The 17,656-nt window shown below is 43.2% G+C and overlaps 1 protein-coding gene and 1 long non-coding RNA gene across 2 annotated transcripts; both read right to left on the minus strand.

Moving 5' to 3' along the window:
• Positions 1-2,538: 2,538 nt before the first annotated feature.
• LOC137785895 (uncharacterized) lies at positions 2,539-7,115 on the minus strand. Its single transcript, XR_011077539.1, has 2 exons — positions 6,455-7,115; positions 2,539-5,080 (listed from the first exon to the last, which is right to left on the minus strand). It is a non-coding gene; the product is annotated as an uncharacterized lncRNA (long non-coding RNA).
• A 503-nt stretch (positions 7,116-7,618) lies between these two features.
• stum (stum, mechanosensory transduction mediator homolog) lies at positions 7,619-17,359 on the minus strand. Its single transcript, XM_068577511.1, has 3 exons — positions 16,517-17,359; positions 8,676-8,858; positions 7,619-7,674 (listed from the first exon to the last, which is right to left on the minus strand). The coding sequence occupies exons 1-3, from the start codon at positions 16,725-16,727 to the stop codon at positions 7,619-7,621; spliced, it is 450 nt and encodes a 149-aa protein (XP_068433612.1). The 5' UTR covers positions 16,728-17,359.
• Between the last annotated feature and the right edge of the window lie 297 nt (positions 17,360-17,656).

Below are 17,656 nucleotides of genomic sequence, written 5' to 3' on the forward strand. Positions count from 1 at the left end.
GCCGTCCCACAGAGTGAGTGCATGTTGGTAAACCTCCCCGACGCCTTTTCCTCTCTGATTCTACGATACGTGTTGCATATTCTCACTTTTTCCAAACGACTGCGACGCTGAAAGAGTTCAGCCCGTTGCACATGAAGGTGGATTTGTTTGATTTTTATGCGAGCAAATTTGTTGTTTGTAATGAAATTATCTCCAAATCTTTGCTCTCAATTCTAAAAAATTGTGTTTTAAAAAAAAAAAAAAAACCCTCAAAACGCAAATTTGCTCCAAAAAAAATAAAATAAAAAAACCCTCTCCAAAAAAAATTGCTAAAAAAATGCTCTCAAAACAAAAAAAACAAAAAAAAATTGCTCTAAAAAAAACGCTCTAAAAAACAAAAATGCTCTCAAAAAACCTGCGCTCTTAATCCAAAAAGTTACTTCTTTTTTTTTTGAGAGCAAAGGTTGTTTTTTTTAGCGTTTTTTTTTTTTTATAGCTATTTTTTTAATTGAGAGCAAAGATTTGGAGATAATTTACTTACAAACAAGAAATTAGCTCGGGAAAAAAAAGACACATCTACCTTCATAGTTGTAGTTCACCTCGGCATCCAGCACGCGGCGCTGTTGTGTGTGTGTGTGTCCACATGTATCGACTACTAATGCAACAAAAAAAGCTCCCATCGGTTCCTGAGTTACCGACATCAGCCCCAATAAAAGAGCACAACACAAGCAGCCTGAAGCCAGCCGGGTAATCTTATGAAGCTTATGAATCTGGCAGTGAGCGTAATTGCTGCTTTATTAAACAATATCCTGTGAGCAGAGGCGGGAGCGGGAAACGATTGCACAAAGCAGCAGCGGTCATTAGATGCTCGTGGACTCCAATATATCACATTGATGTGACTGTGTCTAAATAATCCCATCCTCACGAGCGGATGATGTAACTACAGGATTGAGGCAGAACGCGCTAATCACAGAACGCTCTCATTTTGTAGGCCGCCAACCTGACGATCTTCAGCATTAATTAAGTATATTTTTCACTGCGAAGGGTTTAATATTCTTCTGGAAGCACAAGCTTGCCAAGAGATCCGTGCATTTGCTCTAATCCCAGTCAAACGCCATCTGCTGTTTTCCCAGAATACGTGATCTGAAACGGTTTTCTGGAGGCCACGTTTGACTCCCATGCCGCCAGAGAGTCTGAACCGCGGGGTCGTGACCCCCGAGATGGTTTGCAAAAGCAAGCCGTGCTGTGAATATGTCGTGATTAGAAGGTTTTTTTTTTATAATAACGGGGCCCCCGGGGGGGTTTGTCGCCTGCACTTTGGGCGTCGGCGTCGTCGCTGCGTTGCATCTCCGTGACCTGAATGTGTTGTGACATCGCGGCCGGCTCATGAGCCGAGATGGAAACAACTCCACACAGGGTGTGTTTACACTTTGAGAGAGGAGTGTTGTGCACCTCGGCGTTGGGTCAGGAAGAGCGAGCAGTGAGCGGTCCTTATACGGTGAGAGGGGCCTCTCAGAAAGTCTATACGATCCTCAGAGGAAAACCCTCTGTCGTGATGCGCGAGTCCAAGTTAAAGCGCTGTGGTAGTGAAGAGTGAAATATCCCTTTAATGATGACAGCGTCTCTTCAGGTTCAACAAGCTTATGGCCCAAAATAATGTGCAGGTCTCACAATAAATATCACAATACAAAAGTGCCCTTTTGGACGCGTTGAGTGTTTCATTGAATGCAACAGCGAAATGGAGGAAGTCAGGAAGTGTGCTCAGTGGACCTCTGGGACTTTTCCTCCACAGCCATTCAGTCGGGCCTCAGGATTTCCTAAAGGCACAAGCTGCCCGATGACATGGAGAAACCAGAAGCAGGGGAAAGGGAAAAGACAGTTACATCTCAGGAAACCCCCCGAAAAACAGAGAAAGCCAGACGGAGGTGATTACAAGAGAGAGAGAGAGAGAGATGAATCCGTATCGATCGAGTAAATGAGTCATCTCTGAATTAAAGAAGTAATATTAACTGTTACCGCTCGTCTCTCCGGCTCCTCGGCGGGTTTCCATGAGAGCTTTTCTTCTTTGTCGCTAAGGTAACCTGGACGGCTCGGGAGGCGGAGGAAGAGAAGAAAAGGATAAATAATGTTGAGATAAAATATGCAATTCACTGACGGAGGACCAGTTTCTGCAAAAATAATGTGTTATTTTCTGAGTCTCTGTATGTTTTCCGCTTATTCTAAGTGATTCTTCTTTAATCCCATTGGATGAGCATCTCTATATGGACATAGTAAGAATACAATAACACACATTTCCTACTTTCTCTTTACATTATAGATTATATTTAAGTCACCGTTTCCATGTCAGAAGCTCTAATTTACCTTCTTCGTCCGCAGTGAACAGCTCAGGTGGATTAGGATTAAAGTGTGATCACAGTTTGGCTTGTGTAAAAAAAGACGTCACATTTAGCTCTAAAATGATTAAATTCACTGCAGCATCAACAATGACGTGTCAAATATATGTAAAAAAAATAAAAAATCCAAACAGTTTTCTTCATGATCTCCATTAAAGGCATCAACCATGTTCAGAAAGATGTTTATTCATGAGTCAGCCAATTTAGCAAAGTCACAGAGTCAAGCTACAATTTTACAATAGTTAGTCTGCGTGTGTGTGTGTGTGTGTGTGTGTGTGTGTGTGTGTGTGTGTGTGTGTCTACAGCGACTTGACAACAGAGGCATGCATGCAGAAAACTGTACATGGCGGTTTCTTCATCTAAAGTCCAAAGAGCTCGCACAACACCACCATCGATATGATCAAGTGTCTAAACAACAATTATTTCAGATCTTTAAAGTTTCACCCAAACAAGCAAATAAACTCCAGCACCACTGCTACAGAAACACCTCTGGGAAAATGTGTAAGGCATAGAATATCATCACCATCACGGACATCATCATCATCATCATCATCTGGACAGCATATACACAGAAACACATTGGAAGTTGTCATCCAACAGTCATCATCCTGCAGTAGTACTCTTAAAAGGCATTTGGCTAAGAGGATGAAGATCCTTAAAACCGACACGGAAAACACAAACAAAATCAAAGAGTAGTGGACAACAATGAAGAACGGGGTAAAACTGTGAACGATGCACATGAAGTGTGATGTTTTTCAGGCGCAACCAAGATGGGAATGTGTCTCTTCTTCCTCCCGGAGAAGCTGCAGGACATTTTCTGAATCTGTCCCATATTACGAGAGAGGTAATAATCTGCATTTCTGTGTGTTTTTATGGTGTACTAGTAGTATTTTGGGTCCGACTGGAGTACGTAACGGACGCTCGCAGCAATTTGGATCCCCTTTCCGTCATCGCTGCGGCTGATGAAGCTGAGCTGGTTTAATTATCTTCAGTTTGAGGCTCTTTGACTTTTAAAACTCTTGTCTACGTTTTCAGAGACGTGATCTGTTGACGCCGCTGCGTCTGGATCAACACTTCCAAAGCAAGTTTAGTTCAACACAACAACTTGTTTGATCGCGTCTCGCACGTGATACAACTCTCCATCTTTACTTGTGACCTTCGCACGTTCCCTCAAGGTCAAACTGAGGCCATATTGTGTATTCTCCAATCTCCATTTCCACTATTGCATCACTCACTCACACAAACATATATGATTATAATACTACGATCTATATATACACAATGTACACAGACGACAGGGATTGAACAACCTATTTTCTTCTCGTTTTCTAATTTATGTGAATTTTGGGACTTTTGGGATGTATGTCCTTTACAGACCCTTTGACTTTTTTAAACAATCATGATATGATGTAAGTGTGCGCACGCAGAAGCGGTCCAGTACTCGCGTGACACCAGCGGACAACTACGAGCACACGAGTCCCTACATTCTCACGTGGTAACGTGCAGGACGCGTCGAGCGTCTAAAGTTTTTAAAAGTGGTAAAGTGGGCTCTGTGGAAAAGGGTCTATGTATACGATGTGCAATAAAAATGTTCAAATAAAGTTGAATAAACTTAATTGACATCTTAATGGATCTTCGTCATGAAGTGACGGAGCGGGGCGGAGACGATGGTTCCCCAGAGTGTCGTACTGTTAATTGGATACATGTTCTAATAACGTGTAATATCCATCTGACACTGATTTACACATTGAAGAGGCAACACAATTAAAACAATTAAAATACAATAAGTGACACGAGGCGGGATCCTGTTTTTTTTTCTTTTTTTTCTTTCACACAGCTCTGTAATTTTTGGATGGCACGCATCTCATGAGCAGTGACTTTGGTTCTGGCCGTGAGCAGTAACGCTGAAGATGGAGAAGATGGAGAAGATAAAGGAGATGGAGAAGGTGGAGGAGATAGAGAAGATGGAGGAGATAGAGAAGATGGAGGAGGTGTAGAAAATAGAGGAGATGGAGAAGATGGAGAAGATGAAGGAGATGGAGAAGATGGAGAAGATGGAGGAGATAAAGAAGATAGAAAAGATGGAGGAGATGGAGCGGTACCAATATCCAGAAGAAAAGGCCACCGAAATAAACGTCTTTGCGTGGAGAGACTATATTTCATTATATTGTTATTGTTGGTATGAGCCAAATGTCGATATTGTTTTTGTCATTTTTTCATCTGGGAAAATGGAAATCAATATCTTCATTTTCTCACACGGTCCTTCCTTCTTTATTTCCGCCGTCATGTCCGAAACATGACGCCGGCTCTCTTTCATAGATTTATAGTTTTTAGACAACATTAAAAAAATATCAAAAAAATCACCGTCATACCAAATCACCAAAATACAAACACACAGCTTTTCTCGTGACTGTACAGTTTTGAAGTCTCCTCTTCGTCGTCCTCGTTCCTTTTCTAAACTAAACGTAAATGTGGTCTCGACCAATCAGGAGCGCTCGGGACAGAAGCGGTCATCTGATTGGTTCCTTCTCCTCTCAAAGTCTCTGCTCCTCTCTGTGGTCCAGCGGTCGATGGCCGTCACACAGAGAGGTTTTCCCACGAGGCATCAGGCGGGTCAAAGAGGTCAAACTGGTCACGTGATCCACCGGCAGGAAACACGAGAGCGACCTTTACTCAGACGTCCTGAGGAAGACTCTGGTCTCTGTAGCCTGAGGAGGAAAGGAGACGAGGAAGACTTGTAGAGTCTGAATGCTCGCAGAAATAATGGTGAAATCTGTAATCTGGCTTTTAGAGCTCCGGTTATGAGGGTTTTAAAAGCGCTGCGTGTAATCACCAAGTGTTTATTTTGAACTTTTGACCATAATTGCTTTTCTCCATTTCATTTAATTGAGAGAAATGAAAGCAACAAGCGAACCGGAGCTCGGCTGGAGCTTCATCAAGTGAAGCCCATTGGCTGGAAACCCATCACCCCAAAGCAGGAATCATGCCTTGAAATTGAGTAGTCTTGGATTGAAATGGATTATTTCTAATGGAAACTAATTCCATCAGCGAATAACACACTTATCTTCTCCATGAGCCCACATTTTGAAAAACAGACGCGTTCACACTCGTTGTGGTCTGGGGAGGATCACCGGGCGAGGATCGGTGTTGTTGGACAAGTGATCCTGTAACTTAAACACCAAGAGGAACCCGTCCTATTAATCTGCACCTTGTGTTTGTAAAGAGTACAAAGAGAGACATGTTTTTAAGAGTTGGCCTCGTTTTGTTAGCATCACATAAAATATACGGCGCCGGGATTTAGAGTAGTTTGCCGACTTTTGACAGTTTCCAACTGCTGATCTCACTAAATCTGAAATTAAGGACATCATGCTGGAGAAGGTTACTGGTTAATTATGACTTTTATGACTGAATTTTTTTTATTTTCCTGCAACCATTTGTAGGTTATTCCTTGATTATTTATTGCTGAGGATCGTGCAGAACAATGCATCCGTTGACTTAGCACACCAGTGTTTTAAATACATTGAAGGATATAACATTTATTTGTGTGTATTTGTGTGTGTGTTTTCTAATGTTTATGCTCAGTTTGGTTGTACAAACCTCTCCAGTGTATTTTTACACCAGTATGAACAAGATAAACTTCTTTTACTTGAGTACAAAACTTGATTTCCACCTCGGCTTTTGACCCAGGCACGCTCCTTCATCAGCGGATTGGTCAGTTGTCCCGGAGCTTTCAACCGCCTGACATGGTCTTCATCATCAGATCATCACTGCTGATCAAGACTGTGACTGATACAAGCTCAAATACTTGCTTTGATAGATTTATTTATTTTCTTAAGACTTCATTTACTGCGGTCATGAAGGAACTTAAATGCTTCACTGGGTTCATCATTCGTGTTCATGTATTTTTTTCTGAGCCTGGGAAATGTCCTTATTTATTTTAGTTCAGAATCAATGTTATATTTAGCAATAGCTGACTATTATTTATTTGACGTGCTTCTACACATTACTCCGCTCTTTTTTTTTCATCATCAACTCTCCGGGGGGATTGTTAAGCGAAGAGGAAACAAAATAGAAACACTTACCATCAGAAACTTGAGTTCATGAAGCGGGGGAGAGAAAGAGAGACAGTTAGTGACGACAACGATGAGCTTCATTGTTAAATACTTTTCAACATTTACTCCATCAAAGAAAGACTAAACAGGGGGGCGGGAGGATTGTCGAGGAAGAGAAATTCCCACAGAGCATTCTGGCAACTTTCTAGGGATTAAGGGGAAAAAAAAACATCTTTTAACGTGAGCTGACCTCACTTTAAACCAAATGACTACACACAAACAGTAACACAACCCCGGTGTGTTGGATCGATGAGCAGAGACGTGGAGGGAAGAAGAAGAAGAAGAAGAAGAAGAAGAAGAAGAACGGGTGAGGCAGAGAGGGAGACTGGGGAAAGGGGGGCAGAGAGTGGGAGGAATAATGTGAGCGAGATCAAATAGGAACAATCATTAGAAAGGGAAAGAGGCAGATCTTCCTCCCACTGATCGCCTGTAGGAAGGGCGATCAGTGGGAGGAAGATAATACCACGATCATCAGACAGATAGCGAGGCGGAACAGTGGAGGACAGAAAGACTCCATTGATCAGTTTTGATTTCTAGCAGCAACAATTGAATAAGACTTGTGCCCAGAGGCCTGGAAACAGTGGGGAGCAGTGAAAGAGAAGCTCACCAGGGGGGGTCGCTCACTCCTACACACACACACACACACACACACACACACACACACACACACAGAAAAACACACACTGGGTTGCACATGCGGGCAGCAATTACCTCGTATACACACAAAAGAGAGAGTGCCGTGGCAATCCAAAGACTGCCTCTGTGCAGAGAGAGAATTGTGACTCTTTGCATGCGCATGTGTGTGTGTGTGTGTGTGTCTGTGTATATGTGTGTGTGTTTGACTTGTTCATGCATCCATGCCTGAAGAGAACACACTACTTTCTAGTAGAGTAGGCGGTAAAATTACCCAACCTCCCATCTTTGTTCTCTGCATTAACCTCTTTCTTTCTGTCTGTCTTTCTTTTTTTCTGCAACTATTTGCTGGCATTACTCCATATTTGTTCTTATTTTGTGGCAACACTATGACTGCCTCCTAGCAGAGGCAGTCTTATAATGGATGCCCACATTTTAACAATTATAAACACTTTTGATTGGACGTCTTATTAGCTTTGATGGACTAAAACTTGTCGCCTCTTATTGCTTTCCGATGTCCCCAACCTGTCCCAGCCCGTTGGTTCCTACTGAACATGCTTTAAACACGAGGTCACAAACATTTTGTTTCCCTTTTCTAACGGCTAAGAGTTCCCTTAAACTGCTGGACCTAATACAGGAGTAAATAGTGTGTTTGTAGGGGCGGCATGACGGGGTGTGTGTGTGTGTGTGTGTGTGTGTGTGTGTGTGTGTGTGTGTGAGCGAATGTAACCCAACACAATACAAGTTGAGCATCATTGGTGTCTTTTCATAGTTTTTCCCAAAAAAAATAGAGCTCTATGACCCCAATGAATACGTTTTATCAGACTTCTCGCAGACACAACTTGTAACGCTGTGTTTATACTCGTGCTCGGCTCGGTTGGAGCCAGATGGCGCGTGAGCTCCGAGCATGCACGGAGGCGTTCGTGCTCAGCGAGCTCTCGTTGTTGTTGTTAGTTGCATTATTGTTCCGAAAAACGCCAGAGGGCGTACAAGCAAAATGAACTGTGAAGAATCAAAAAAGACAAACGCAACCAGCAAAAAGCCATAAGCCAACCTCCACAATCCTGAGGAGGGATTGTAGTTATCTAAGTCCTGTGAAGACATTGTGAACTATTTGGATTTAGCCACCAAAAATATACACTAAAATTAAGATTATTAAGCATTTCTGGAAGCAAAGATTCAGAGGGGATCGATCACGTGCTGCTACCGCCCGCGGACCCTGCGCTTACTCTGTGATTGCGCAATTTTCTGGCGCGCACGCCTCGTGCCGCCATCGTGACGAGTACAAACTAAAATGGATAATTAAAAAAAACACACACAGCTAGACATGTCGTTTAAATGGCAAACAATTTGGAAAGCAAACTTTACAAAAATAATGTGAGGAATACATCTGCCGTAGCTCATAGAACATGTCAATGGTCACTTTGGATAGTTGTTTGAATGAACTCCACCTACTGCATGTCATGTGCCAGGCAGACAAACAAAAAAGCAAAGGAAACAAGACGAAAATACAAAATAAAAAAAAAGAGAGTTGAAGAGAAGAAAGACGGGCACTGACTTGCCAGGATGACCATGTCCATTCCCCAGAAGATGCTCATGATCCATCCAACCATGACGACCGCCGTCAGTATCTGGATGAGGGCCGCCGCCACGTTGAGCCAGAACACACAACAGACGCCTCGCTCCGAGACCAGCTCGTTGCGAGCTCCACACAGCACGGCGAACGCCGAGATGAAGGTACCTGTGGGACAAAAACAGCACACAGACACACACACACGTCCTGTTAGCGGCGATGCATCTGGCTCGTGATGAGTTTAGCCCGACGGGATGCTAAACTCTGTCCACGTCTTTGCAACTGCAAAGACGTGGACAGAGTTTTTGATTAACTTCCCTTTGAAGGATACCACATAGCAAACCAGAGGCTTGCTCGTGCACGCCTCGCCTGGAAAAACACGACACAAGCGAATACAATGTGACTGTAGCTAAGTGCTAACTTCAGAATATGCTCACGACGACAGCGCGCTAACATGTCGATGTTTAGCTTATGCTAACCACCATCTTAGGTAGGCGTGTTAGCATTAGCCAATTAGCACAGAGCACGACGGATGAAACCGTCATTACAAATCAAGCCCGTGAAAAGTGTGGCTTCACTCGAGGAGAGCTCCATGCGCTGAAATAAAAACACGAGACATAAAACAAAGCTCTCCTCCGCTCAGAGGAAATAACTGTTTGGGCTCAGCGATAGCTCACAGCGGCCTCTGGGTCCCTGAGTAAACGGCGGCAGTGGATCTATGCCCGGGAAAAGAGCACAGAACAACACAGACACGTCGTCGCTCTCGTCCAAAAGGATTTACAACAGGAATAAATCTCCCTGGACGACCCTTGTCTGCCTGAATGAAATCCAATATCACTTCATATCTTGTTATCTGGAGACCTAGACCTCCACGTGTACAGCACTGTGTGTGTGTGTGTGTGTGTGTGTGTGTGTGTGTGTGTGTGTGTGTGTGTGTCTCCGTGCACGAGACTCCGATCATTTCATCACAGGATGTTTCCATGACAACCTTCCCTCAGGAATAGGATATATGAATCTTACTATTGGTTTAACGGCTCCACCGCATGTTATCAACGGCGTGCAGATTTGCCAACTATAAGCTATCGTTGTTCCAACCTGCAGTGTTTTTCTTTGGCATTATTTTAGTATTGTTTGTTGCAAGCTTCCTGCAGCCATTGTTTTGTGATTGTAACATCACCAGACAGCAACATCTGGACAGTGAAGGCCACGCTGAAGTGATTTTATTCTTGCTAAAGGCCATCAGAGGGCGACTCCTCCCGTAAACAATAAGTTTGATTGTGTAGAAGTCTACTCCTCACCTGATTTATTACCTCAGTAAACATTGTAGACATGCGTTTATATTCTCAAACACTAGTTTCAAGACATTTTTTCAATACAGCATGATGATCATTCAGAAAATTATGGTCCCATTTTGAGTAAAATAGACCATAACACCAGGGGATGCTTTAGGGCGGGGCTTCCTTGTGATTGACAGGTCGCTATCTCATCTTTCTTTGGCTTGGGAGACAACTTTAACCCTTTTAAAGTGTGTTTTCAGTTGTTGAATATTTACTGTAACTGCTTTGGTTGTCTACGAATGTCATTTGGTTTCACATAACTCCGCCCTTTAAAAAAAAAAAGATGCCATTGACTACACAATGCCACTGACTACACAATGCCAAACTCAAGGCTTCAAAACGGCAGTCCACTTCTTATACACAGTCTATGTACGTAACATGACATAGTTTCAACTTCCTGCCTTGAAGGCAGTTCCTAAAAACTAGAAGCACTTAAAAGGCACTTACATAAAGCACTTTGTAGTTTAACTTTGTTGGAGAAATCGTACTTTCTCGATTCTTGTTGTTCTGAGTTTGTACTCATGGTTGAATGCACTTATTGTAACTTATCGCTTTGGATAAAGGCATCAGCTAAATTAAATGTAATGTAAGAATGTAATGTAATATTTGCCATCCAATCATTTTTCCATCAGTGAATGATTGCAGAAAAACATACAACACCTCCTAAAATATGAATTTTTGGACCTCCCTGACATCTCCAGAGAAATGTCTTTGATTTTATCCCATTTGTCATCGAACACCTTACATCAGCTGACGTTTGGACCGTCTCCCTGCAGGCATTTTGAACTCTTTTTGCAAAAACTGAACTGAACTCTGTGAAGAGTGAAATGCCTCGTGGGCGTTGTGTGCGTCGTGTGCGTTGTGTGCGGTGTGTGCGTCGTGTGCGTCGTGGCCTTGGCCCTGCTCTTTCTGTTCGCCCCGTTGCTTGTCACATTCGAGGAATTCAAAAACCAGGGAAAACGAACAGGTTGGGGAGGAAAAGAACGACCGGGCGGCCAGCTGCGTCTCGTCCGCCTGGAGCGAGGAAAAGGCCAAAGTTGACTCATGTAAAAGTCTCTTATCACTTTTTTCAGTTTTTCTCTCTGTTTCTTTTTGATTAAGCAATCACGCAACAATAATAACTGAGGGCTCTGTCACAAGGAATCTGTCTAAAGAAACACAGACGCACAAATTTGATTCATAATCTCTTCCAAATATAAATGTACACCATAATATTTACTTTCGCATGCCCTGCGCTGCCTTATTTGGAACGGTCAGACTCTGGTACAAGCAACAATCCCAGAATAGTAAACCGCCGAGCGAAAAGAAAACAAAGGAGAAATGGAGATATGTTCTTTTCCTTTCAAGCTTTTAACCGATTCTCGTCTCAAATGCATCTCCCGGAAAGAGCAACTGTGGGCTCGATTGGGAAACCGATCCATCTGATCGGAGAGGAAAATGTTCAGGTCGCAGAGGCCCCGCCCACCAGCAGATGCTCTGGCTCCTGGCGAAGCTGCCCACCTCCACACATGAGCTTTGATTGACAGCAAGCTGGTGACTGAACGGTGACACGTCACATCCATCCTTGACATGTCGAACAGGGTTTACACCGTCCGTTTATTTTTATTCTCGTCGTGTGTGTTGCGTTTACTGAACAGTAAGTTCGAAGAAATGAACATTTGCTGTAGCTGCCGAAACGATCGCCTGTGTATGTCCATTAGGTCTAATTATGTTCATTAATATATATGAAATATGAATAGTAATAAAGCAATTTCCTTTGGGTTAAGTTAGTTTGTTATCACCTGTCATTAGTTGCAGACCCTGATGTCATAATACAGCACTGTAAAACAGGTTACAGTTATTATTGGATGCCTAATATTGTTTATATTAGATGCAATATGTTCCTGTCCCCCTGAGTAACATTAGGCTGTATTCATTTCTAGAGGCAAAATACAGTTATTAACTTAAAAAGGACATTCTTTTCCATATTAAATCACAATAACTTGTTTAAAGTGATCACATACAAAAAAATAATCAATGCTGGCAGTGTAATCGATAAAGGAGAGATGATGCAATACATGGATGGATATATATGTATATATAGGCATTTAAGTTCATGAATATAAGGGTAGAAATAATTGTAACTATTAGCACTATAGCTTTAATTTAGAGTCGTATGTCTGTCCATCTGATGATAGTAATGTAAGTCCAATATTCTGCCTCCACCTGAAGGAAACATCTGGCTCTTTAGCTGCTAAATGCTTCTCTATGTTCACCAGCTCGTCGCTATCTCTGTGTGGTGACACGCAGAGTGTAAAAGGATGCAAGGATTGAATTAACGCAGAGCCACGTTGCTTTAAATCCACGTACAAGTTGCAGAGATGCGAGTCACAATAACAATGCATCGCTTTATCGCCTAAAAAATATATTTGATTGATTGCTGATATGAAAAAAAAAATGTTTTTATTCACTGTCAAATTTGAAAATCCTCTTTTTTTGAAGATCGCCCTGGTAGGTGTCTAATCTGTAGCGCGTTTGCAGAGCGAAGCTCGTTCCAGCTATTGCGTCCCAGCATCCTCTCTTTGCTTTCTCGTCATCCCATCATCGTCTCTTTGTCTCACGAGCAAAAGTTAATGAAACAAACGTTTATTCGTGGACTCAAACACGGCAGCTGTCATTTGAAAGAAACGTTCTGTCAATGAAAGAATAGTTCGACACCACGGGAGAAATCAAAGCAGTCCAAAAAAATAATTAGCTCTCTGTTCCACATGTTGCAGCTGCTGACCTCATACGGCGCCTTTCAAACGACACCATAATTGATGTGAACAAAGCGAGGGAATAGCTTGCTGTGTGTGAATGTGTACAGTCGGATAAAACAAAACTGAACATGCTGTATGTGTGCTCAACAGCCCTCCGCCAGACTAATAAAGGTTAATGAAACATTTCATCTTCTCTGTTTGAGAAATCTACTCTTAATAATCCACCGTGTGTGGCGAGGGCATAGAAAGCCTGTATGTTGCATGTGGGAGATGTGTGTGTGTGCGTGTGCGTGTGCATGGATACGTATTACCCAGACTAATGACTATAATTACACAGAGAACACCACAGAGCACCCACTGGTAGTGTGGGAGGTTAATGGTGGAGTGTAAAAGACATAAGATAGACAAAGACATTTAGGGAGGGATAAATAAAGAAAACAGAGGTAGAAAGGAAAGAAAGAATACAAAATAAAAGAGAAAGAAGGTGGACTGTAAAACTGTGCGAAGCGAGTCACTTAAACTTGGACTTCTTTTCATTTTTATGGGACCAGAAGGATCACATTCAGATTTTACAATCATTTCAAGGGAGTTTGTGGTACCGAGAAAAAAATATTTAACATATCATTATATATTCCTTGTGTTATTGTTCTCTAAAGTCTTTTGGGCCAGTGACCGTTATGTGCAGTGGCAAAATGGCCACACAGCCTTGGACTATCTCTGGTTTGTAACAGTAACAACCAGGGAGTTATTTATGCATTTTACCCAGACGCCATAGTCTCACCCTCAGATCCTGTGCTTAGATAACTTGTTCCAGAGGAATCAGGTCAAGTGGCACGCGAGAATCACAACCAGGTTTGTGCGGAGCAGAAGTGCAATGATGTGGAAACCCATTTCCGCCACAGTGATGAAAACATAATAATAACATTCATATCCTCGCTCAATGATACTTGCAGCCAGGGACTGGTACTTGATCACTTTATAGTGTTGGAGATGTTGCGTAACATACACGAGAGACAATAAACCATCCTGATGAGCTGAACTGATGCGGCGTCTCCAGCGTCACATACTATCAATCACATGATCAATGATCACACACTCACTCACACACTCACTCACACACACACACCTATAGACGTGACCCCTGTACCCGCTCCCACTGAGGAATTTAATCATATATTCACTCTTTCTTAGTCGAAAGCCTCACACAGTCTCTTCCACTTATGGCAAAGAAGGTACACAACTAGAGCGGCGAGCTGTTGCTTCCTTCACCATAAGTACGTGTAATTATTTAGAAGCCGACAGCTCTTTAGTCGGTCAACACTAACAGCTTCTCTGGTACTCAGTATACATATTTACTCAGTCTCCAGGGGCAATCTTCATGATGCTGGCTGGATAAAGTCAGGCAGGATTAATGGAAAGTTAAAACAAGCGGCCTCGAGAGAAGGAAGTTGTGCGATTGAATCCTGCAAATCGATGTCATGCACACCTTTTCGTCACATTTGAAGCTCAATCAGGAAAACGTCAAACTCCTGTGTCTGTGTGTGTCTACCTGGCTGCGTCCGAAGCACAAAGATACGCTTCCTGGACCAACAACTGTTGACCTCTCTGTTCGATTGCTGGTCCCAGCTGTTGTAGTTACAGCACTTAAAGTCCACAACCACAACTTGACTACAGATTAAACACACAAGATATGAGGTTACCAGCTGGTTCTCATTCCCAGAGCGGCAAAGACAGACGTCCGGCTCTTTCGCGTCCCACAGCGTCTGATACCGACGCACAACACGATGGCATATGATGGCACTGGACTGCGTCATTAAAAGACACTCAGAGAAAGTGTGTGATCCGGCGTGGTACAAAGGCGTTAGAAAGCCTGACAAAATGTCAGCATGTGACCACACATTAGCTTTGGACGGGGCTAGGCTAGCTGTTTCCAGTCCTTATGCTAACGCATAATGTGAACGCGTAAACATGAGCCTTGTACCTCTCTTCTCATCGAACTCAGAGAGAAAGAGCTTTTCCTTCGTCTCCTACCAACCTTCAACCATAATTTATTTTTCAATGAGAAGAATTAAGCTATAACGTGCAGCCACTTCCTGTCGCCTAGCTTGGTGCGAATGGAGAAAAACAAAGCCAAGCTAGCTTGACCGCTACTAGATAAACAGTGTCTCCAGCGCAGCGGCAAAGCTGCTATCACTCTTGATGGTGGACAGGTTCAGCCCTCCGTGCATGCCATCTTATTAATGTGATCTTCAGGAAATGTGACTTGAGATTTTAAAGGTCAAAAGAGCGTCTGAGTTTTAGTCACGCTGGCTGTGTTTTTGCCGGAAAACACATTTTTTTCCCCCCTGTGATGCACTAAATGCGTGCGAGCATTTCACAGCACGAGGTTGAATAGAAGAAGAAGAAGCTGCTGTCGTCCGTCACTCAGACCCAAGCGGCATTGACTCACACGCGCCGCCGCACACGGCGCACGCACACAACAGCGCACGCACACAACAAGCGCACGCATTGTGTTCATTTCAGCCAGCGCTGTCATGGCAACTAAGCGCAGCTGCTCAATGAAATGTCAAGGCATTCAGGCCGACCTGCATACACACTCGTACTGGACACACTCGCACCTCGGTGAGGTGTCACTTTGACGCTTTTTTAAACACATTGGGGACATTTTCTAATGCAACACGTCAGGGCAACGTTCCCGCCAAAAAAACGAGGGAAAACTGATCGTTCGGCTTTCTTCTTTTTGAAAACACATATTGGTTGTGATTTTTTTTTTTTACGCTGTCAGCTATTCAGCTTTAACTGTAGTAAAGGTTGCAGCAAATAGACTGCTGAATGTGTGTAAACGTGACAGAAAAGAATGAATGAATGAGGGAAAAGATCCAGGATTTGGTGTCTGAAGCTTTCTTCGGGAGGGAAAGATAACAGGGGAAGGAAGAGAGGATGACAATCACGCACAAGATATGTCTCCAGAGAGCCATGACCAATAGATCAGAGGCGAGGGGAGGAGGGGGCACGTCTGAGGTTATTTGGTGATCTCTATGGAGACATCCGACTGGTAATTACTGGGGAGAAAGACATCCAGGCTGAGGAACGTCACAGAACTCACAATCCACATAACTAAATGTTTACTTTTCCACATACAGTTTGAAAATGTCTTCTAAGGGACTGAGATCACGTCAGAAAACTACAGTATCGAGATTCAAACCCACGATATCGACACAGGTAATGAGTCTGGCATCACCGACGATGTCTCTACCAGCTGTGAAGATGCATCTGCCCCCAATGTGTATCTACGCCTCGACACGTTTATTCTTGCACAAGGTGTGAGCCGTGTCTCTCGCCACCTTTTCTCTCATTTTCACGTGGATGTAAATGCAATTTACACTTTTTGGTGAACCAGGAGATAGAACGACACGGCTGGATGTTGTGTCATTTGTCTGGAAACTTCGGTTTGAGAAAGTAAGGAACAGCACTTATCTTTAAAAACATACAGTTTCCTGTGAAGATGGATGTTTATTTTGAAAAGTCTGGACGCATGTGAGGATCAAAAATGTACACGTTGTTGGACAATGGAGAGACTGTAAGTGGACACAGTTTGAGTGTATTTTCCAAACCAAATGTTGGCTCCTAAACTAACCTTCAGGGTCCCTCTCCTGTACGTTCCCTTGTTTATTTACCACGTCTGCACGACTTCAAACACAAACAATGAGTCCCGAAAGAGAGAAGAGGGAACTGTGATTCCCATACTCACCGAGTCCAGGGATGAAGGTGTTGAGGAACAGACAGATGACAGCCAAAGGGAACGGCATTGTGGGTATCGCGGCCCGGAGAGGTCCTTTCTTCTCCCTGACCTCCACCACCACGCCTCCGCCCGCTGTCGGGGCCCCGGTTATGGCTTTGGCCCCGAGATGGTCCCTGGATTTAACAAGGCCCGGCTCTTTTCCTCCTTCTTTCTGTGCCATCTTCCTGTCTTTGTGTTTGTGTCTTGGCGGTGAACTAGTTGAGGATGTTTTGTCGGTTTCGAGAGAAGGATTTGAATGATTTTTTCCTCTCAGTCGCTCCCCCTCTGGACGGAGAAGTCAGCCGAAGGTAATCAATGTTGATTAAGTGAATCCTTTGAGATTAGATCAAATATTCAGCGGGGCTCCTCAACAGTTGGCTCACAACCTGAATCACATTCACTACGTCGTGTAAATCTAACAATAAATGAGTAAAAAAAAAACACTATATGTCCATAGAATAACAATTGCAATATGTTCCCAAAGTCAACCAAAGAAAACCTTCAGGCTCTTCCAGCTTTTGAAGTCCCACAACAGTCAGAAGTCAATCAAAGACTTTTTTTCCGGAAGAAAATATCTTCAGGACTGTTGACATGTTCTCCTTTGAAGCCCTTTCTTGAGTTTCTTTTCAAATTGGGCATCAGAAGTCGTAACGTCTGCCAGTTGTTTCCATGTCCGAAATGTTCTTAAAAAAAAAAAAAAAAAAAAAAAAAAATCACCGACAGATTTGAAGCTCTTTTTTGGGGGGGAAATTTCCTCTGAAGTCACTTTCGTTTTTTTTCTTTTTTTGGTCAAATCCCACTCGACCCACACACCTCCCAAGACAAAGAGAAAGTGCACACGAGACCCCCTTTTCTACTACATATCTCTCTCTCTCTCTCTCTCTCTCTCTCTCTCTCTCTCCTCTCTCTCTCTTCTCCCCATCCCCTCGCTCCATTTAAAGGAACAGTGCACCGACCTAATGTTGCCTTCAATGAGATCGCACTCGACAAGCCGTCATTCAGTGCGTCTGAACCGAGTGATTGAATGAGTGATAAACGGCATGAATGCATTCAGCTGTCATTCAAATGATTATATGATGAATATAAAACAGGAGCTTTTGTTTTCTGTAG

This window comes from Clinocottus analis, unplaced genomic scaffold (assembly GCF_023055335.1).
Source record: "Clinocottus analis isolate CAN_PGR_092001 unplaced genomic scaffold, fCliAna1.0.p SCAF_15, whole genome shotgun sequence".
In the NCBI taxonomy this organism is placed as follows: domain Eukaryota; kingdom Metazoa; phylum Chordata; class Actinopteri; order Perciformes; family Cottidae; genus Clinocottus; species Clinocottus analis.